At 38.2% G+C, this 16009-nt stretch overlaps 2 protein-coding genes across 2 annotated transcripts in view; both read left to right on the plus strand.

The window, feature by feature from the left end:
- si:dkey-225n22.4 (collagen alpha-1(XXI) chain) overlaps window positions 1–9125 on the plus strand; it is a 59981-nt gene extending 50856 nt beyond the window's left edge. The window contains exons 25-29 of the mRNA XM_053629439.1: window positions 428–574; window positions 2449–2503; window positions 3356–3547; window positions 3643–3720; window positions 7724–9125. Of these exons, the coding sequence (XP_053485414.1) occupies window positions 428–574; window positions 2449–2503; window positions 3356–3547; window positions 3643–3720; window positions 7724–7914 (663 nt within the window). The 3' untranslated portion in view covers window positions 7915–9125. The remainder of the gene's footprint in view (window positions 1–427; window positions 575–2448; window positions 2504–3355; window positions 3548–3642; window positions 3721–7723) is intronic.
- A 63-nt stretch (window positions 9126–9188) lies between these two features.
- On the plus strand, window positions 9189–11605 carry LOC128615265 (probable C-C chemokine receptor type 3). The gene is made up of 2 exons (XM_053637242.1): window positions 9189–9299; window positions 9543–11605. The coding sequence occupies exon 2, from the start codon at window positions 9558–9560 to the stop codon at window positions 10548–10550; it is 993 nt and encodes a 330-aa protein (XP_053493217.1). The 5' UTR covers window positions 9189–9299; window positions 9543–9557; the 3' UTR covers window positions 10551–11605.
- The last annotated feature ends 4404 nt before the right edge of the window (window positions 11606–16009 follow it).

The raw sequence follows: 16009 nt of genomic DNA on the forward strand, positions 1-16009 counted from the left end.
TTTCCCGTTTAAAAAAACCCCGTCATTTAAGAAAAAAAGATAAACAGTGTGTTTTCTTCTTTTTATTGCACCAGTAAGTAAAAGCAAATGTAATAAAGTTCAGTCACTGGTAATAATTTTGCTAAAGCTTAATATATAGAAATCTGGTCTTGCAGTTCCCCAAAATAATGTCAATACTAATGATGTTAAGACAAATAGTGTATCAAGGATTTTTGTGTATACTGTTCAATATTATACTTTTTCAAATAATACAAATTATACTGATAGATGCTATTAAAGAGTTCGGTAAAAAATCCCAGAGTGAGGCGGGACACTGTGAAACTGTACCCTAGATCAAGGAGTGGAGCTCCCCAACCTGAGGAAAAAACGAGATGAAATCATTAGATTTTCCATTGTAACAGGAAAGCCTTTTCCTCTTCCTATCTAGAGAGGTACTCCAGGAGATCCTGGGGATAGAGGGCCTGATGGGAAAAAAGGAGACCTAGGACACATAGGAGTAGTTGGACCACGTGGTTTTCCAGGACAGGACGGGTCACCAGGGCATCCCGGTCTTCCAGGATATCCTGGCAAACCTGTGAGTTTTCTGGCAGTACACATCTCCAAATATAAATTTGCTTCTGATTTGCAATGTTGCACAGATATGTAAGACTAGTGTGCCATGTGAGGTGTATATCCCTGCCTAGGTTCCAGATCCACTGATAAAGTGATTACTGAAGATGATTGAACAGATTGTTGAATAGACATGCAAGCAGAATAATTAGAAAGTTAACTGACTTCACTGAAATGAATAAAGCACCTTTAGAGAAGTTACTTATAACCTTTTTCTGTTTCAAGGTAGTAATACAACCCCAATTCCAAAACAAATTGGGCCAGTATGGACAATGCTAATAAAAACAAAGATGAGTGATTTTGTAAATACACTTTGACTTGTATTTAAACAAACAAACAAACAAACAAACAAAAATGTATAAAGAGTAAGTATTTGATGTTTTACCTAATCAACTGCATAGTGTTTTTTGAAGGTAAACATTTATTCTGAAATTGATGCATGCAAAACATTCAAAAAAAGTTGGGACAGGGGCAATTTAGGACTAATAGTGATGTGACAAGTTGAAAAAAGAAGGTGATTTGAAACAGGTGGGACAATCGTCTAATCACAGTATATAAGGAGCCTCCAAAAAAGGCCTAGTACTTCAAGAACAAAGATGGGTTGAGGTTTGCCAATCTGCCAACAGATGCATCAGCGAATAATCCAACACTTTGAGAACAACATTCCCCGAAGACAAATCGGTAGGATTTTGGGCATTTCGCCTTCTATGGTACACAATATAATTAAAAGATTCAAGGAATCTGGTCAAATCTTTTTGCATAAAAAGGGCAAGGCCAATAATCCACTTCTGAATGCACGTGAGTTCCGATACCTCCAGACGTCACTGTCTTAAAAACCGTCATGAGTCTGTAATGGAGATCCTGACATGGGCTTGGGAATACTTTGGTAAACCTTTGTCACTCAACACCATTCGCCGCTGCATCCACAGATGCAAGTTAGGGCTTTACTGTGCGAAGCAGAAGCCATACATCAACACTGTAAAGAAGTGCTGCTGACTTCTCTTGGCTCAGTCTCATCTGAGCTGGGCAGTAGCACAGTGGAATCGTGTTTTGTGGTCCAACAAGTCAACATTTCAAATAGTTTTTGGAAAAAACAGCTGTTGTGTTCTCCGGGCCAAAAAGGAAAAGGACCATCCAAGCTGTTATCAGCATCAGGTCCAAAAGCCAGAGACTGTTCTGACATTCTGCCCAGATTACAAGCGCATGGTTGTGTAAGGAGAGAGTGCGGGTGCTAGCATGGCCTTCCTGCAGTCCTGACCTGTCTCCGAGTAAAAATGTGCGGTGCATCATGAAGCACAAAATAAGGCAACGAAGGCCCCATACTGTGCAGCTGTGAAATGTATAATGGACGAATGGGGGAAAATTCTGCTTGCTAAATTTAACCAACTGGTGTGTTCACTCAGCGCCCAAATGCTTAATAAGTGTTATTAAAAGAAATGTTACACAGTGGTAAACAGTCAACTGTTTTTTTTTTTTTTTGTAGTGTGTTGCAGTCATCAGATTTGAAATGAGTGTATATTTTCAAAAACAACTTAAATTCACAAAATAAAACATAAAATTATGTGTTTAATAATGTGTTTTCTGTATAGTACAGGATGAAGTGAATTTTCAAATTACTATTTATTTATTTATTTATTTATTTATTTATGTATGTTTCCTTTTCCATACTATCCCAACTGTTTTGGAATTGTGGTTGCATTTTATAAAATAGTAGTTTAAGGATAGTATTCCTTGACAGAAAATAAATTTAAAAATCAGGATCTCAGTTATGTTTCCTTAATGCTAAATGAAACAGAGGAAATAACTCAAGTTTTATCAACTGCTTTATCTGTATTGCAGGGGAAATCTCCTTCTGAGGAACACTTAAAAAAGCTCTGTGGAGATGCATTAAGACGTAAGTAGCTAACCTACACATTTCACAAGAGAAGGCTGGACAGCTATACGTTTAATAACATCAGTGTATGCAGTGTTGCAATTGGTGTTGTAACCAGAAGAAGGATGTTGATAACTGTGCCTAAACAATAGAATAGGAAGTGATGCCATTAGAATAACAATACAAGCTAATGGGTGTTACAAGTTTTTTTTTTCCTCATTTAGTGCTAACTAGATTTTCTCTGTATCACATTCACTTTTTCAGAACTTTTCTCACACCTATTTGCAATAATACACAGTTCATTATATGCCCTGTATAAAACACTGCAAACACATCTCTGAATATACTAATTTCACCAAAACACTAGCGTTCTTGTAACAAGAATACTTTACCTATTGCATATCGAATATACCCCCCCCCCCAAAAAAAAAAAAAAGTGGGTGAACAACTGAGTGGTTAAATACTGTAATAGTAAATTTACTGAAATGGATTTTGTCAGAAACTCTGTAAACATTTGCAAATTGGGTTGTAGAGATACACAACAATTTTGATGACTGTATTCACTATATTCATTTTGTGTGAAAGCAATTAAAAATGTTTTTAACTTCTGGTCCACATACCGCATTGTTGTTCTAACTGTGTAAAGAGCTTTGAAAACGTGAGCTTAGTAATGACTCATACTTCTTAGCAAAAACAAAAAAGGATTCATTTATTTAATGTGTATAATCATGCTGAATAAACCAAATGTATTTATTATACAATTTGCTAAGAATAAACAAAAGTCTTCACTCCAGAAGAAGTATAACTTGTGATTGCCAGACCCATCAAGGTAAAGATGTTCAGGATTCTTCTTTGCACACTCATGTCCCTCAGAGGAGCTCTCCCAGCTGATACAGACAATGATTCCTCGGAGCTGTGAACCCTGTGAGACGGTGAAAGGGCCGCCGGGTCCACCTGGAGCTCAGGGTCCTAAAGGTTCCACTGGACCACAGGGCTATCCAGGCAGGCCAGGCTCTCAGGGTTACCCAGGCTCAGCTGGCTTCCAGGGGCCCCCAGGGGTCAAAGGTACCAGAGCCTTACTAATTCTCTGACAGACAGGATTGAGAGTGTATGAGGTCTCATAAAGAATACATGCATATTCTGTGTGTAACTTTCTCTAGGGGACATGGGACCAAGGGGCTTTAAGGGCAACAAAGGGGAAGGCAGGCTGGGACAACCTGGACCCCCTGGAGAAAGAGGTAAGAGATCAACTCAGCTTACACACGCTATAGCTGTGATACATATAATACTGCAAATGCAAAAAATAAGGCATATAAGAACATGGTGTGTCTGGATGTGGTAAATATATTCTCTGCATTTTTTGTGACTGTGCAGGAAGTAATCTTGAGATGTCCAACAGAACTAATTAAAAACAAATTTGTCAAGCTCATTATCATCATAGACTTTCTATTGCATGGTTCCTCATCTCTCTGTGAAACTGTATATCAATTAATCACACATCTTGATAATATTGTGTTTAGCTTTTCAATCAATTTTCATATATATATATATGTGTAATGAGAGAGAGAGAATTAGGGTAAATCCTATTTAGGGCACTGTAATAATATTTATTCACATAGCCAGGTTGTAAGAACTAGGACAGGGCTTTTTTAGCTTTATGTTTGTGATAGGAACGAATCTCAGCAGGTGGGAAAGTTAGCATAATTTTGGCCCATATTTCAAATATCACATCCTCCTGCGCACTGCTCCACCTATCAGAACAGATGTGTTCATTTATGACCACGGAAATGGCAACTAGGCATGAACAGATAAAATGGATTTATACTCAACCAACTTAGCAATATGCCAGTCTTATACCACTAAATTTCTGGCATTTTAGTTGAATTCTTTATAGCAGCGCTGTCAAAGTCTGGGTTTGTGATCTACCACGCTGGAGAATTTATTTTCAACACGCCTGACTTTAACATTTAGTCCTTCTAAAAGCATTAATTAATAGGGATCAGGTGCGTTAAAGCTACAGGGCATGGATCTTTTTTCTAATATATGGTAATATGATAACCATGACAAGACAGAGAAAGTGGAGCGAGATTGTGTAAACAAATTAAACAAGAGTCTGTAAGTGAGAAGGCGTGATATTATACTATAAGCTGAAAAGGATTCAGGACTGGTGGAATTTTAGCTTTGGCTGCTGAAAAAGTAATGCATTTATTTGTACTCTAAATTGGTCAAAATATGAATTGTATTAAATTGTAGTCAGATAATTTATCCTCAACACCCAGTTGTGATTGTGATAGTAATTCTGGGTAATAGAATACACATGTCACAATTATCAAGGAGGAGATGCAGGATGATTGTGCAGTAAAGGGCTATATTATGGAAATCAAGCAGACAAATCCAAAACGTGAATTAGTAATGTGGTCAAAAACAGGCACAGGTCAGGCAATCGGCAAATCGGGCATAAGGCAAGGCAAAAGGACAAAATAGAAATGTAAACACAGGATAAAGGCTTGATACAGAGAAAACACACAATACTTTGCTCCGAACATAAACACACAAGGGGTTGAAATAACAAATGTAATCAAGGGGGAAACAAACACCTAAAACACATTAAGAGACAACCAATGACATAACAGGGGTGGAGACATGACATAAACCATAACAAACACGCGTGTTGAAAGTAAACAAAGTCAATGTCGCTGAACCCGGTAGTGCTCACTGTCGTGCCTCGGGCTTCAGAGCGCGCTGCATGCTCCAGTGCTATGCGTGAGGGGAAATCTCCGATGCACCTTACAAAACTGCCCCTGTGGTGGTCTGACCCCTCTGGGCAGAATGTCAACGGCAAATACAAGGACCTGAGGCAGGTATTGATTATGATGTGGTCCTTTCCCAGAGGAGCTGGAGAGTGGACTTGGCTCATTCAGGCAGAAAGTAGGCTGTGGGTTGGCGATAGTCTCACTGGGGTCAGATTGCTGGGCAAGGACATGAGTGTTATGGTTCTTAGGCAGAATCCAGGCTTGGGACATCATGTCTTCGGTGGAGCACGGAGGCAGAGTCCTCAGTGGAACGTCCTCAGTGGAACAGGATGGCAGAGCGACATCCTCAGTGAAGTGGGAAAGTGGAGTGATGTCCTCGACTGAGCATGGGGGCAGAACGACGTCCTCAGTGGAACAGGATGGCCGGACGATGTCCTCAGTGGAACAGGATGGCCAAACGACGTCCTCAGTGGAACAGGATGGCCGAACGATGTCCTCAGTGGAACAGGAAGGCAGATCGACGTCCTCAGTGGAACAGGGAAGCTGAACATTGTTCTTTGTCACTTCTGGAGCCAACCTTGTTGGCTGTGTCAGCAGACTCAGAAAGTAACATGGCTTGAGAGGCCATCTCGTTGACCTCAGACAGGAACATGGCTCAAGAGACCATCTCGTTGACCTTGGACAGGAACATGGCTCGGGAGGCCATCTCGTTGACCTCGGACAAGAACATGGCTTGGGAGACCGTCTCATTGACCTCAGACATGGAACATGGCTTGGGAGGCCGTGTTGTTGACCTTGGACAGGAACATGGCTTGGGAGGTTGTCTTGCCGACCTCAGACTTGGCAGGTGAGACCCCCTCCTGGGTCTAGGCTGGAGCTCTGCAGGTGAGACCACCTATTGGGTCATGGGTTGAAGCTCTGGAGTTGAGGTCACCACTTTGACCTCTGGCTGGAGCTCAGCAGGTGAGACCACCTCGTTGGTCTCAATCTGGAGCTCGGCTCTTGCTCTCTTGTGGAGCCATTTGTGGGTACGCCAGCTGCCTTTGAAACATGCCTGGGAGCAGAAATATGATTTGTGTTTCCCTGAGTTTAACGCATGTTGGACACTGTGGTTGGGCTTCTCTATGGCAACCCTCGGTCTTGCATGCCTGTGTTACCTCCCTCACTGTCCTGTCAATCCGGGGCTGGACCTGAGTTGTGGAGGCTGCCTGGTCAGCCTGGGTCTGGACCTGAGCTGTTGAGGCCGCCCGGTCGGTTCAATGTCACTGAACCTGTAAGCGTGCGCTGTCGCACCTCAGGCTTCAGAGCATGCTGCGTGCTCCAGCACTCTGCGTGAGGGGAAATCTATGACAACACACATCAGGAGCGACCGGATGTGATAGTTTTTCTCGTTATTTTAGCTAGCTAAGTAGACTTGGTCTATTATCTTAGTAGATGTGTGGAGCCATCTCCCATGCAGATTGATGAGAACTAAACACAGATGCCATGAGATTATAGTTGAGATACTGGACACAGTAACTGTGACAGTCACATTAATATGCAAAACAATGTATTGTTAAATCTCAGTGTTTCTGTAATATTGAGGAAATGGCAGAATTGAATTATGTCTTCAGAGACACTGGAGTCCCATCCAAAACTGCATACTACCATACTAAATAGATTGCCAATACACAATTGGTCCCATTACAATTCAGGCATACAACTTATGTGGTTTGTTACACGGCCCTGAATTCTCTCTGAATGTGTAAACTTGCAGCTGAGAGATTAATCTACAGCATGTTGGTGGTGAATGACACATGAATTCACACATTATGAAATATGCTTTTGAAAGGAGCTTGCAATTGCATTTTACGTCATAGCATAGATCCTTTCACAATTCATATGAACAGTTATGTTATGATGACTTAGGACTACAATTGCTATGATAGCTTTAGGACTACATTAGACATGAACAGTTTTGCACTGACGTCTCCATCAGTGAACAGTGGATACGTTCAAAAAATAGACTTCATGTGAAAACTGTAATGAATTTCCTGGTTACACAGTTGCATCATTTGACCATGTAGTACACAGTTATAGCAGGGATTTATTTATAATCACACTATCCGTTGTCACCCAGATGAGGATGGGTTCCCTTTTGAATATGGTTCCTCTCAAGGTTTCTTACTCATGTTGTCTCAGGGAGTTTTTCCTTGTTTGCACATTAGGGATAAATTCATACATTTAAAATTTATATTCTGAATGTATTTCTTTCTGTAAAGATGATTTGTGACCATGTCCTTTGTTAAAATCACTATACAAATAAAACTGAATTGAATTGAACCCTTACTCCACATATCTCTAAATTAGAGTTAAAACACAGCTGATCGCCACAAATGGACTTAGACACCCCTAAAATTAAAACAAAACAAAAGAAAAATTTAAAGCATACTCAACAAAATTATATTAGCTTATTTAACCCGGTTCCATTTGGTTCTTGCAACAACAGGGATCCAGGGTCTGCATGGCACTGATGGAATTGGATTACCTGGTCCTCCGGGAACACCGGGCAAATCTGGCTCACCAGGTCTTCCAGGCAAGCGAGGTGCCCCAGGGCCAGCTGGAGTATGTGACATGTCCATCTGCTACGCGGCCTACAACCTCAGGGAAGAGCACTACAGCAAAGGCCCGAACTTCTGACACACACACACACACACACACACACACACACACACACACACAGACAGACTATATATAAGAAGCATCTCAACGAGCTGCACATGATCAGTCCTTTACTCATTGGCATTCAGGAGAACAATTATAAAGGGTTGAAACCAATTCTAGATGAATGGCCTTATACATGCAGTAATACTGTAAAGACAATGGCATGCTGAGAAATTCAGAGCAGAGCATATTCAGTGGCCTTTTTTTTATATGGAGAGTGTTAATTGTATGTATCGCATTTGGAGACACCATTTTTTGGTCACCCACCTATCAAGCTTGAATGCAACATAAGATGACTTGATTGACCCACTTGAAGTGCTTTGAAGACAAGGTAAGATCATCACTGTGCTTAAAGGGTACTTAAATTGTAGGGCAGTTCAGTAAAATTACTACACTTTGACTTGTTAAAAGACAAATATTTGGACTCTGGTACGCACTGCCAAGAAGAAGCTACCTCCAAGTGAACATGCATTATAAAGAGATATGCATTATACTAAGAGTATTTAATCGTTTTATAAAATAATGATGTGTATTCAAATGCAGCTTGTTTAAATGTCTTCAAATGTCTTCATTATTCATTTAAGTAGTATAAAAATCATGCCATAGTCTTATTCGAAATGTAATCCAATTTTGACAAATGTAATTTATTCTGTATTTTATTGCTGTTTATAACAATGAATGAAGAACAAATAGACATTTTTGTTTAACTGATCATAAACTCTTAGGAGCCATTTTTTCCATCTAGTACCTAAAAGGGTTCTCTAGTTTTTATTTCTCAGGGGAAACCTTAAAGGTTCTTCACAGGGAGCTTCCTTTTCTGTTCCAAATGGAATCTTTTTTTAAGCTTAGAACCCTTAAACTAACTCTAAAGTACCCTTGAAGAACCCTTTTTTTTTTTTTCTAAAGGTATAATCAGATAAATCTTACATGCATTCTCTAGTCAAATCTGTATTTATTTTCTTATACACCATGGCGTTTTACTTTGTGTTAAAGGTTCTTGCAATAACGGAGTTGATTAAAATGTTGTTTTTTTGTCCTGTTAAGTTTGTATGTCAGTTTTGAGGATTGCTCAAATACATGACTGTGTATGTGATGTGCAATCAGCACCACTACTCGGAAACTAAATTTAGAAGAAAAATGGTGTTAGTAGTAGTGTTAGGGGAGTAATTGTGAAATAAACATTTTTAAGGAAGAAGATGATGCATGGAATGAGTCAAAATTACACACACACACAACCCACATCTATATGCAGCATAGTTCTAGTTAGCTTTATACTGACCAACCTTAGTCAGTCTAGTCCTTTGTCCAAAACCAGTCTTGTTTTGTACACAAGGCAACTCATCAGTCTGAACATCTCTGTGGTAAGCTTAATTTTTTTATTATCTCTAAATTGCTTTGTTTGAAAGCCCTAAGCGGTCACGCATTATATATTTTTTTTCTTTCTTGTTTTCTTGTGATCACAACTTAATTTTTCTGTATGCTTGATTTAAAAAAAAAAAATATCGAGAAAAAAAAATGCATGGCCACTTAGGCCTTCCTTAGCTTTGCTGTTATTTTTATTATTTTCCATGACATCTTTTCAACTATTAAATTGCTCTTCACAGCAGGTTGCATGCAATATGGACAACTTTGACACATCAACCATGTCTGACTACGAAGATACCAATTCTACGATGACTTATGTGCCACCATGTGACATGACGGACATAACTAATTTTAGTAAACATTTATTGCCACCATTCTACAGTGTCATATTCATTATCAGTGTGCTGGGAAATGGACTGGTGCTATATATCCTTTTCAAGTTTGAAAAACCCAACACAGTCACTAATATATTTCTCATCAACCTGGTGGCTTCCGATCTGATTTTTACAATTGGTCTCCCATTCCAAGCTGTGTACCATACCTCGGAGTGGTCATTTGGCCAGGTGGGATGCAAGTTGATGAATGGCACCTACCACCTTGGCTTCTACAGTTCTGTCCTCTTCCTCACTCTCATGACTTTTGACCGTTACCTGGCCGTAGTGCATGCCGTTGCTGCCGCAAAGTGGAGACAGAGCTGCTACGCCTACATTTCAGCCACTGTTGTGTGGATTGTTTGTGGCCTCACTAGTCTGGAGACTTTCCTCAATCACGACATAGTACAAGACATTGTTCAGGGGTTAACCTGTACTGACATGGGTGACCCTCAACATAAGATAATGGGCACTTATTCCCAGGTTGCACTTTTTTTCATCTTCCCCTTAGTTGTTGTCTTGTATTGCTACATCAGGATCGGCTTGAGGGTTCTCTCAACTCGAATGAGGAGCAAACAAAGGCCTCTGAAGCTGATTTTTATCATTGTGGTTCTATTGTTCATGTGCTGGACCCCATATAATGTCATATTAGTGATAAGAGAGAATGATAACAGAGACCCTTGTGATTACAGTCTTGTCTATCCGCAGTATATCACTCACAGCATTGCCAATTTATACTTCGGTATCAACCCTGTATTCTATACTTTTTTGGGTAGAAAATTCCAGAACCATGTGCACCGCTTCTTGTTGGATCAGGTACCATGTTTAAAAAATCATCTGGATGTAAGTGAAAGCAGCAGATCATTCTCTAGATAGAACGTCTACGGGGGAATGCAAAACGTTTACGGGAGAATAAATGAGGGAAATATAACACTGTAATGTGGTTTAGTGCAGTTTCATAGCCATAATATGACCATTAGAGTATAGGAATATATGGCATATTTTCAGACTTGTGAAAAAAATCTTGACAAAATTAATGAATTGAACAGTTTATTTAAAAAAATGTAGTGTATGTTACAGCAACAAAATTATTTGCTCATCACTGTACAATATGACACTTTTTTAAATAGTTTAATCTTCACACTGGTACACAAGAGTTCTCCACAAAGAACCAACTGTAAAAAACATTTTAATTATTTTCACACAGAATGCATTTAGTGAATGTTTTTAAAATTCATGCATTTTATTAACTTGTTTTCTACCTCTGGCAAACCCATGTATCTCTACAGCCCAATTCACATTCAAAACTAACTACATTCAAGTTTGGTTAACAAACTGATAGGTTGTGTGTAGCACCATGTGTGTAGGAAGATCATACCACAAACCCTGAATTAATAATACAGACTGCCTAATTAAAGTTTTTGGATAATATCTGTGGAAGGCTTGAGTTTCCGCAAGGACACCATGGGATATGGAGAAACAAGGCAAAATGGAGTCAATTTCCCTCTTACATTATTTGCTATTATTTAGCCATACAGAAAAGGTAGAAAGATTATGAACCAGTTTTTTTTTTCTTGTTTCTTTCTCAATTACTGTATGATTCTGTTTGTAATTATCAAAACGGCGGGCGGGGGGACTTAGTAATGACTAATGTTGCTCACATATATAAGAAAAACGGTAAATAAAATGTCACTAAGATGTCTGCATTTACTCAGTGTGTTTGTCTAATGTTCATTATGCATAAGTTAATGCAACTGCATATCAACACTGAGTGGACTGAGAATAACTCCGTGATTATGATTATGATTATGAAAATGTCTGCCTCCTAAATAGATATGTACCTGTTTTGTGCATTAATGTCATGAATTTATAAATTTGCCAGTCAGTATTTGTCTAATGGATTAAACACAATCTGTATATGGTCATGATAACATTTCATTAATTAAAAAATAACCCATAAAAAAGAGAGAACAATGTAAAAGTTTCACTCCAATATTGTAATATAAGAGTTCATTGCATTTGTAGATTTAGAATATGGTAGTATACATTCTCTAAACAAGACTAAATTGCATATGGTGAGTACACATTTTTGATAAGTACATCACATGTGAATAATACTGTATTAGCATAGATAAGAGAATAGGTTTCATTTCATTTTTGGCCATACTACTAATTGAAATTTCTCAACTCATGTCCTCAAGGTTAATGCACACTTGTGCAATATACTGTACATAGACGATTCCTGCCACATGGTCTTGTTTTGTTACATCATCAGTTTGAATAATCTCTAAAACACATACACTCAGTATTTATACTTGATACACCAGAAGCTATGGGGTGGACTGGTGGAGCAGCACAGAGCTCCAGGGTCACTGGTTTGATCCTGACCTCAGATTACTGTTTTCCTCTGTGTTCACCAGTTTCCTCTCACAAACCAGGTAGGAGGATTATCAACTCTAAATTGTGCTTATGTGTGAATGAGTGTGCAATGAAAATGACATACCAATCTAAAATGTCCATGGTTTATGCAGTCTGATTTGGACATAATGCAAAACAAATCGCTACAGGTTTGACCGATCCAAATTAATGTCATGTGGCTGTTTCACTGTTGATGTATATTTACTCCAAAGCTACAATATGTCCAATTATCATCAAAAAAACAGTACATTTAACTTGTCCTAATTAGGAAAGCTGACAGCTTTACAGCATTCTGTTGACAGTGTAAGGGTTTGGTGTGCCATCTTAACATATTCATGTAACTTAATTAACTGAATGTTGCATTTGCACAAAATGTATTATGCTGCCGGGAGAGTTCTTTCAACTTTATCTTGTTTTCTGAAGCACTGTGTATTGAATTTTATGGTTAAACATTGTTACAATGCTAGCTCCTATTAATTATTTCTTCTATTTTATTTCTCTCGTATATATATTTTCAGCATTCTCTATAACCGACATATTTCCTAACTACAAAAACAACCAAACCACTGCAGTTAGTAAACCACAGCGTGTGACACAAAGGACAATCGGATATTGATATATCTTCCTGTTCTTGATTACATACAGGATCTAAGGGTAAAAAAATGGGAACTGAACCCATCAGGAGCAGAGAGAACCAGAAGTAAGGGCAGTATCCAATATGGGAACTTCACACAGAGGAAGCAGAAGTAAGGCTGAATCATTCAGCCAGTACAGAAGTACTTTGGTTGATAAGGCAAAGTCATGTAAGGTGTGAGGAAACGGCACTGTTTGGCCGAGATCATTTTCCAGAAATGTAGGGAAAACTGATTAAAGTGTCTCAGGCCAGTCAGTGTCCAAAAAGCATATGATGTAGATTCATAAATACACTGTGCGTGGAAAGCTACAGAAACTGCAACTCCACTATGTCAATAAACTTGTGTTCCCCATTTGGATTGCTCATACACACCGCCCTTAGGCAAAAGGCCTATCATTTGGAAAGCAATGTCCTACTGACTAAGCAATGTACAGACATCTCCAGAACTGTCACAAATAGGCTGCCACAACATTTACTGTCAATGGTAAATTGCAACCCACACACTTTTTGTACTCAGGTGTTAGAGTGATGACAGTTTCCCCCACATTTGTGCCATTTTTCAAGTGATCTTTTTCACAAATGATTTCCTCATAACAGGACAGGTGCTATCTGAATATTCAGTATATGTATATACAAATGTGAAGATAGAAGCATTCACAAATATATGTATGAATTCAAAGCATATATTACAAGGTCTGGTGAAATATATTGTACGTAAATAGGGTGCGGTTCAGTAGATTTTTTTTTCTATATTCATATTCATGGGGCAAAATTGATATTCAGGAGTTGGTAGGGGTGGTTGGGGGGGCTAATTTGTTTCATGGCTGCCAGCGATTAGGAACTGGGAACAGTAATATGTAATTTACGTGTTATTTTAACAAGTTTTCAATGTCTATATTATTGAGATTAAGTTTTTGATTGGATCTTTTACTAGCTAATGTTTAGACCTTTATTCTTAAATTTTCAGCACTGCTTCCAATAAATTTACTCCTAGTTTGTTTATTTTAGCATCAAAATAATATAAAAAAAATATTCTGATTCTATCCTGGCAAATACTGATAATACAGTAAAACCTACAATCTAGCACACATTTTTATTAAACAATGAAATGTATATAATAAAATAAAAAATTCCACCTGTTTCCTGAGTCGTCCTCCCACACCAGGGTTCTACATATTCATTTTGGGAAGTTGCTCATATCATATTCAGATATACATATACATAAGAAAATAATATAAAGTTGATTAATTATCGGGTGTGAGGAATGTTTTGAGCAGAGGAAACTTGAAATTGTACAAAGCAATGTGGCCTTAGGACTATGGTTGAGGTATATTAAATTCAGTTTGTGTTTGTAATTGTTTGTATAGTGGGTTACAGAAATCCAGATGTAGATTTAGATCTCTAATGAGTAAGCCATGGGTGACAATGACAAAGAAAAACTCGTTGAGACAACATGAGGAAAAAAGTCTTGAGAGGAACCAGACTCAAAAGGGAGCTCAGTTCTGGGTGACACCAGATAGTAAACAGTACAGTCTGTTGAAAACATTTTCAGTATGTGTTACGCCGCCCAGTGACAGAGCATGAGCAGCAGTTCTTAAATTAAAGTGATATGTATTTGAGTCATTAACATGTTGTGTCTGTCATAACTATGCATTGAGTGTTTTTTGCACAGTACATTTGGGAACCCCCCCAAATCCAAATGATTGTATTAATTCTGCTGAAGACAGCATTTCTAAGCATACCAGCATTCAGTAAGGTCATCAAATTTTCCCTCTGAATGAATACAAAAGGAGAGCTCACTTCACCTTAATGTAGTCCCTCCTTATTTATAATAGAACTGTCGTGCTGTCCTCGTTTTTCTCTAAACGAATTTTTACTTAATTATGGGATTACAGTGGCATGTACCTTGACATGCACAGTGCCCTGCAGCTTCACAATGCACTGCAATTTCATGTTCAGCTCATTCTTCCACTCAGATCCTGATCCCAAGGTGCTTCTTGCGCTAAGCTTTTTTTATTTAAAAATTCTTTTTCCCTTTGGTTTGGAGGTGGTTTTTTAAATATTTATTTTATTTATTTTATTTTTTTTTAACGATTGGGTTCTCGTCTTCTTAAGAATCACTGAAAAAAAAAGAATGCACCTACTGGTTTAAAAGCAATTTTCAGGACTCTGACATGTGCATATAGAGAAAATTATACAGGCATATCTGCATGCCACACTCCATCAGTGTTCCATTACAATAGCAGGTCAGGTTCATTCAGTGACTAAAGCTTAGCAATTTTTCTTCGCGATATTTTCTCATTTGACAGGTATATATTTGGCTTAAGCAATGCTACATAGATATGAAGTGTAATGTTAGTAAGTGGATATGGAAACCACATGTAAAATACATAGATGGACAGATAGAGATGGATGTGGCACAAGTTACCACAAATAGTCGCATCCAGGAACGTCAGTGGAAGATTCTTGGAATTGAAGATAAATGGAGTTGAATGACATTTTAGAGATGATTCATATACTGGTGGCGCTTTAAAAAGCCTTACTCAAGGACAGAAGTAGAAGCGACTAACACAGTAAAATACTATTTTATTTTTCAAATTGAATTTATATAAAATTTATATTTATTTATTCAATCTCATTTTATTAATGGGCAAGAAACAAGCCATATTAAAACAAATACATTATGCATGTATGCATGAATGCGGTTAAAAGCTACAGTAGAAAGAAATCTGGAGATAAATCATCTGAGCTGCTCAAATTTACACAAATCAGATGCGGCAAAGTGCAGTGATTGAAGTGAACCAACCTGCTCACTCTTTCGGCTCAGAACCTCATCAGTTGTTGTTTGTGGGTAAACTCCTGCCCCTGGCTCAAGCTTTGGTGCTATGGTTTGATATGCACAGCATGTTTGATGCTAGCCTGGTTATCACCCTAAAGCTCATCAGATTTTATTCTGATCAAGTCTGTGATTGCAATCTGGCTCTGGTCTTCCTGATTTCAGATTGTGACAATCAGCATCTGCTTATAACAACAACAATGGATGGGAATCCATCAACAAAATAAATGGAGATGACAGTGGGGCAACAGATTTCTAGAAGGCATATGTATGTGTATAAGTCTACGAAGCAAAGATGCTTTCAAAAATACTGTGATGAAATTTCTTAATATCAAAAACTACTATTAAGACCAGTAAACAGAAAAAAAAAAAAACCATGAAGGAATATTTGGTGTGAGCAACCTTTTTCATTAAAGTTTTTATTTATTTTTTTTAATTCTGGGTAGA

This window comes from Ictalurus furcatus, chromosome 1, assembly GCF_023375685.1.
Source record: "Ictalurus furcatus strain D&B chromosome 1, Billie_1.0, whole genome shotgun sequence".
Lineage (NCBI taxonomy): Eukaryota > Metazoa > Chordata > Actinopteri > Siluriformes > Ictaluridae > Ictalurus > Ictalurus furcatus.

Bases quoted from the DNA above. Each gene is read 5' to 3' on its own strand.
- LOC128615265 (XM_053637242.1), top strand. From the start codon at position 9,558: ATGGACAACTTTGACACATCAACCATGTCTGACTACGAAGATACCAAT.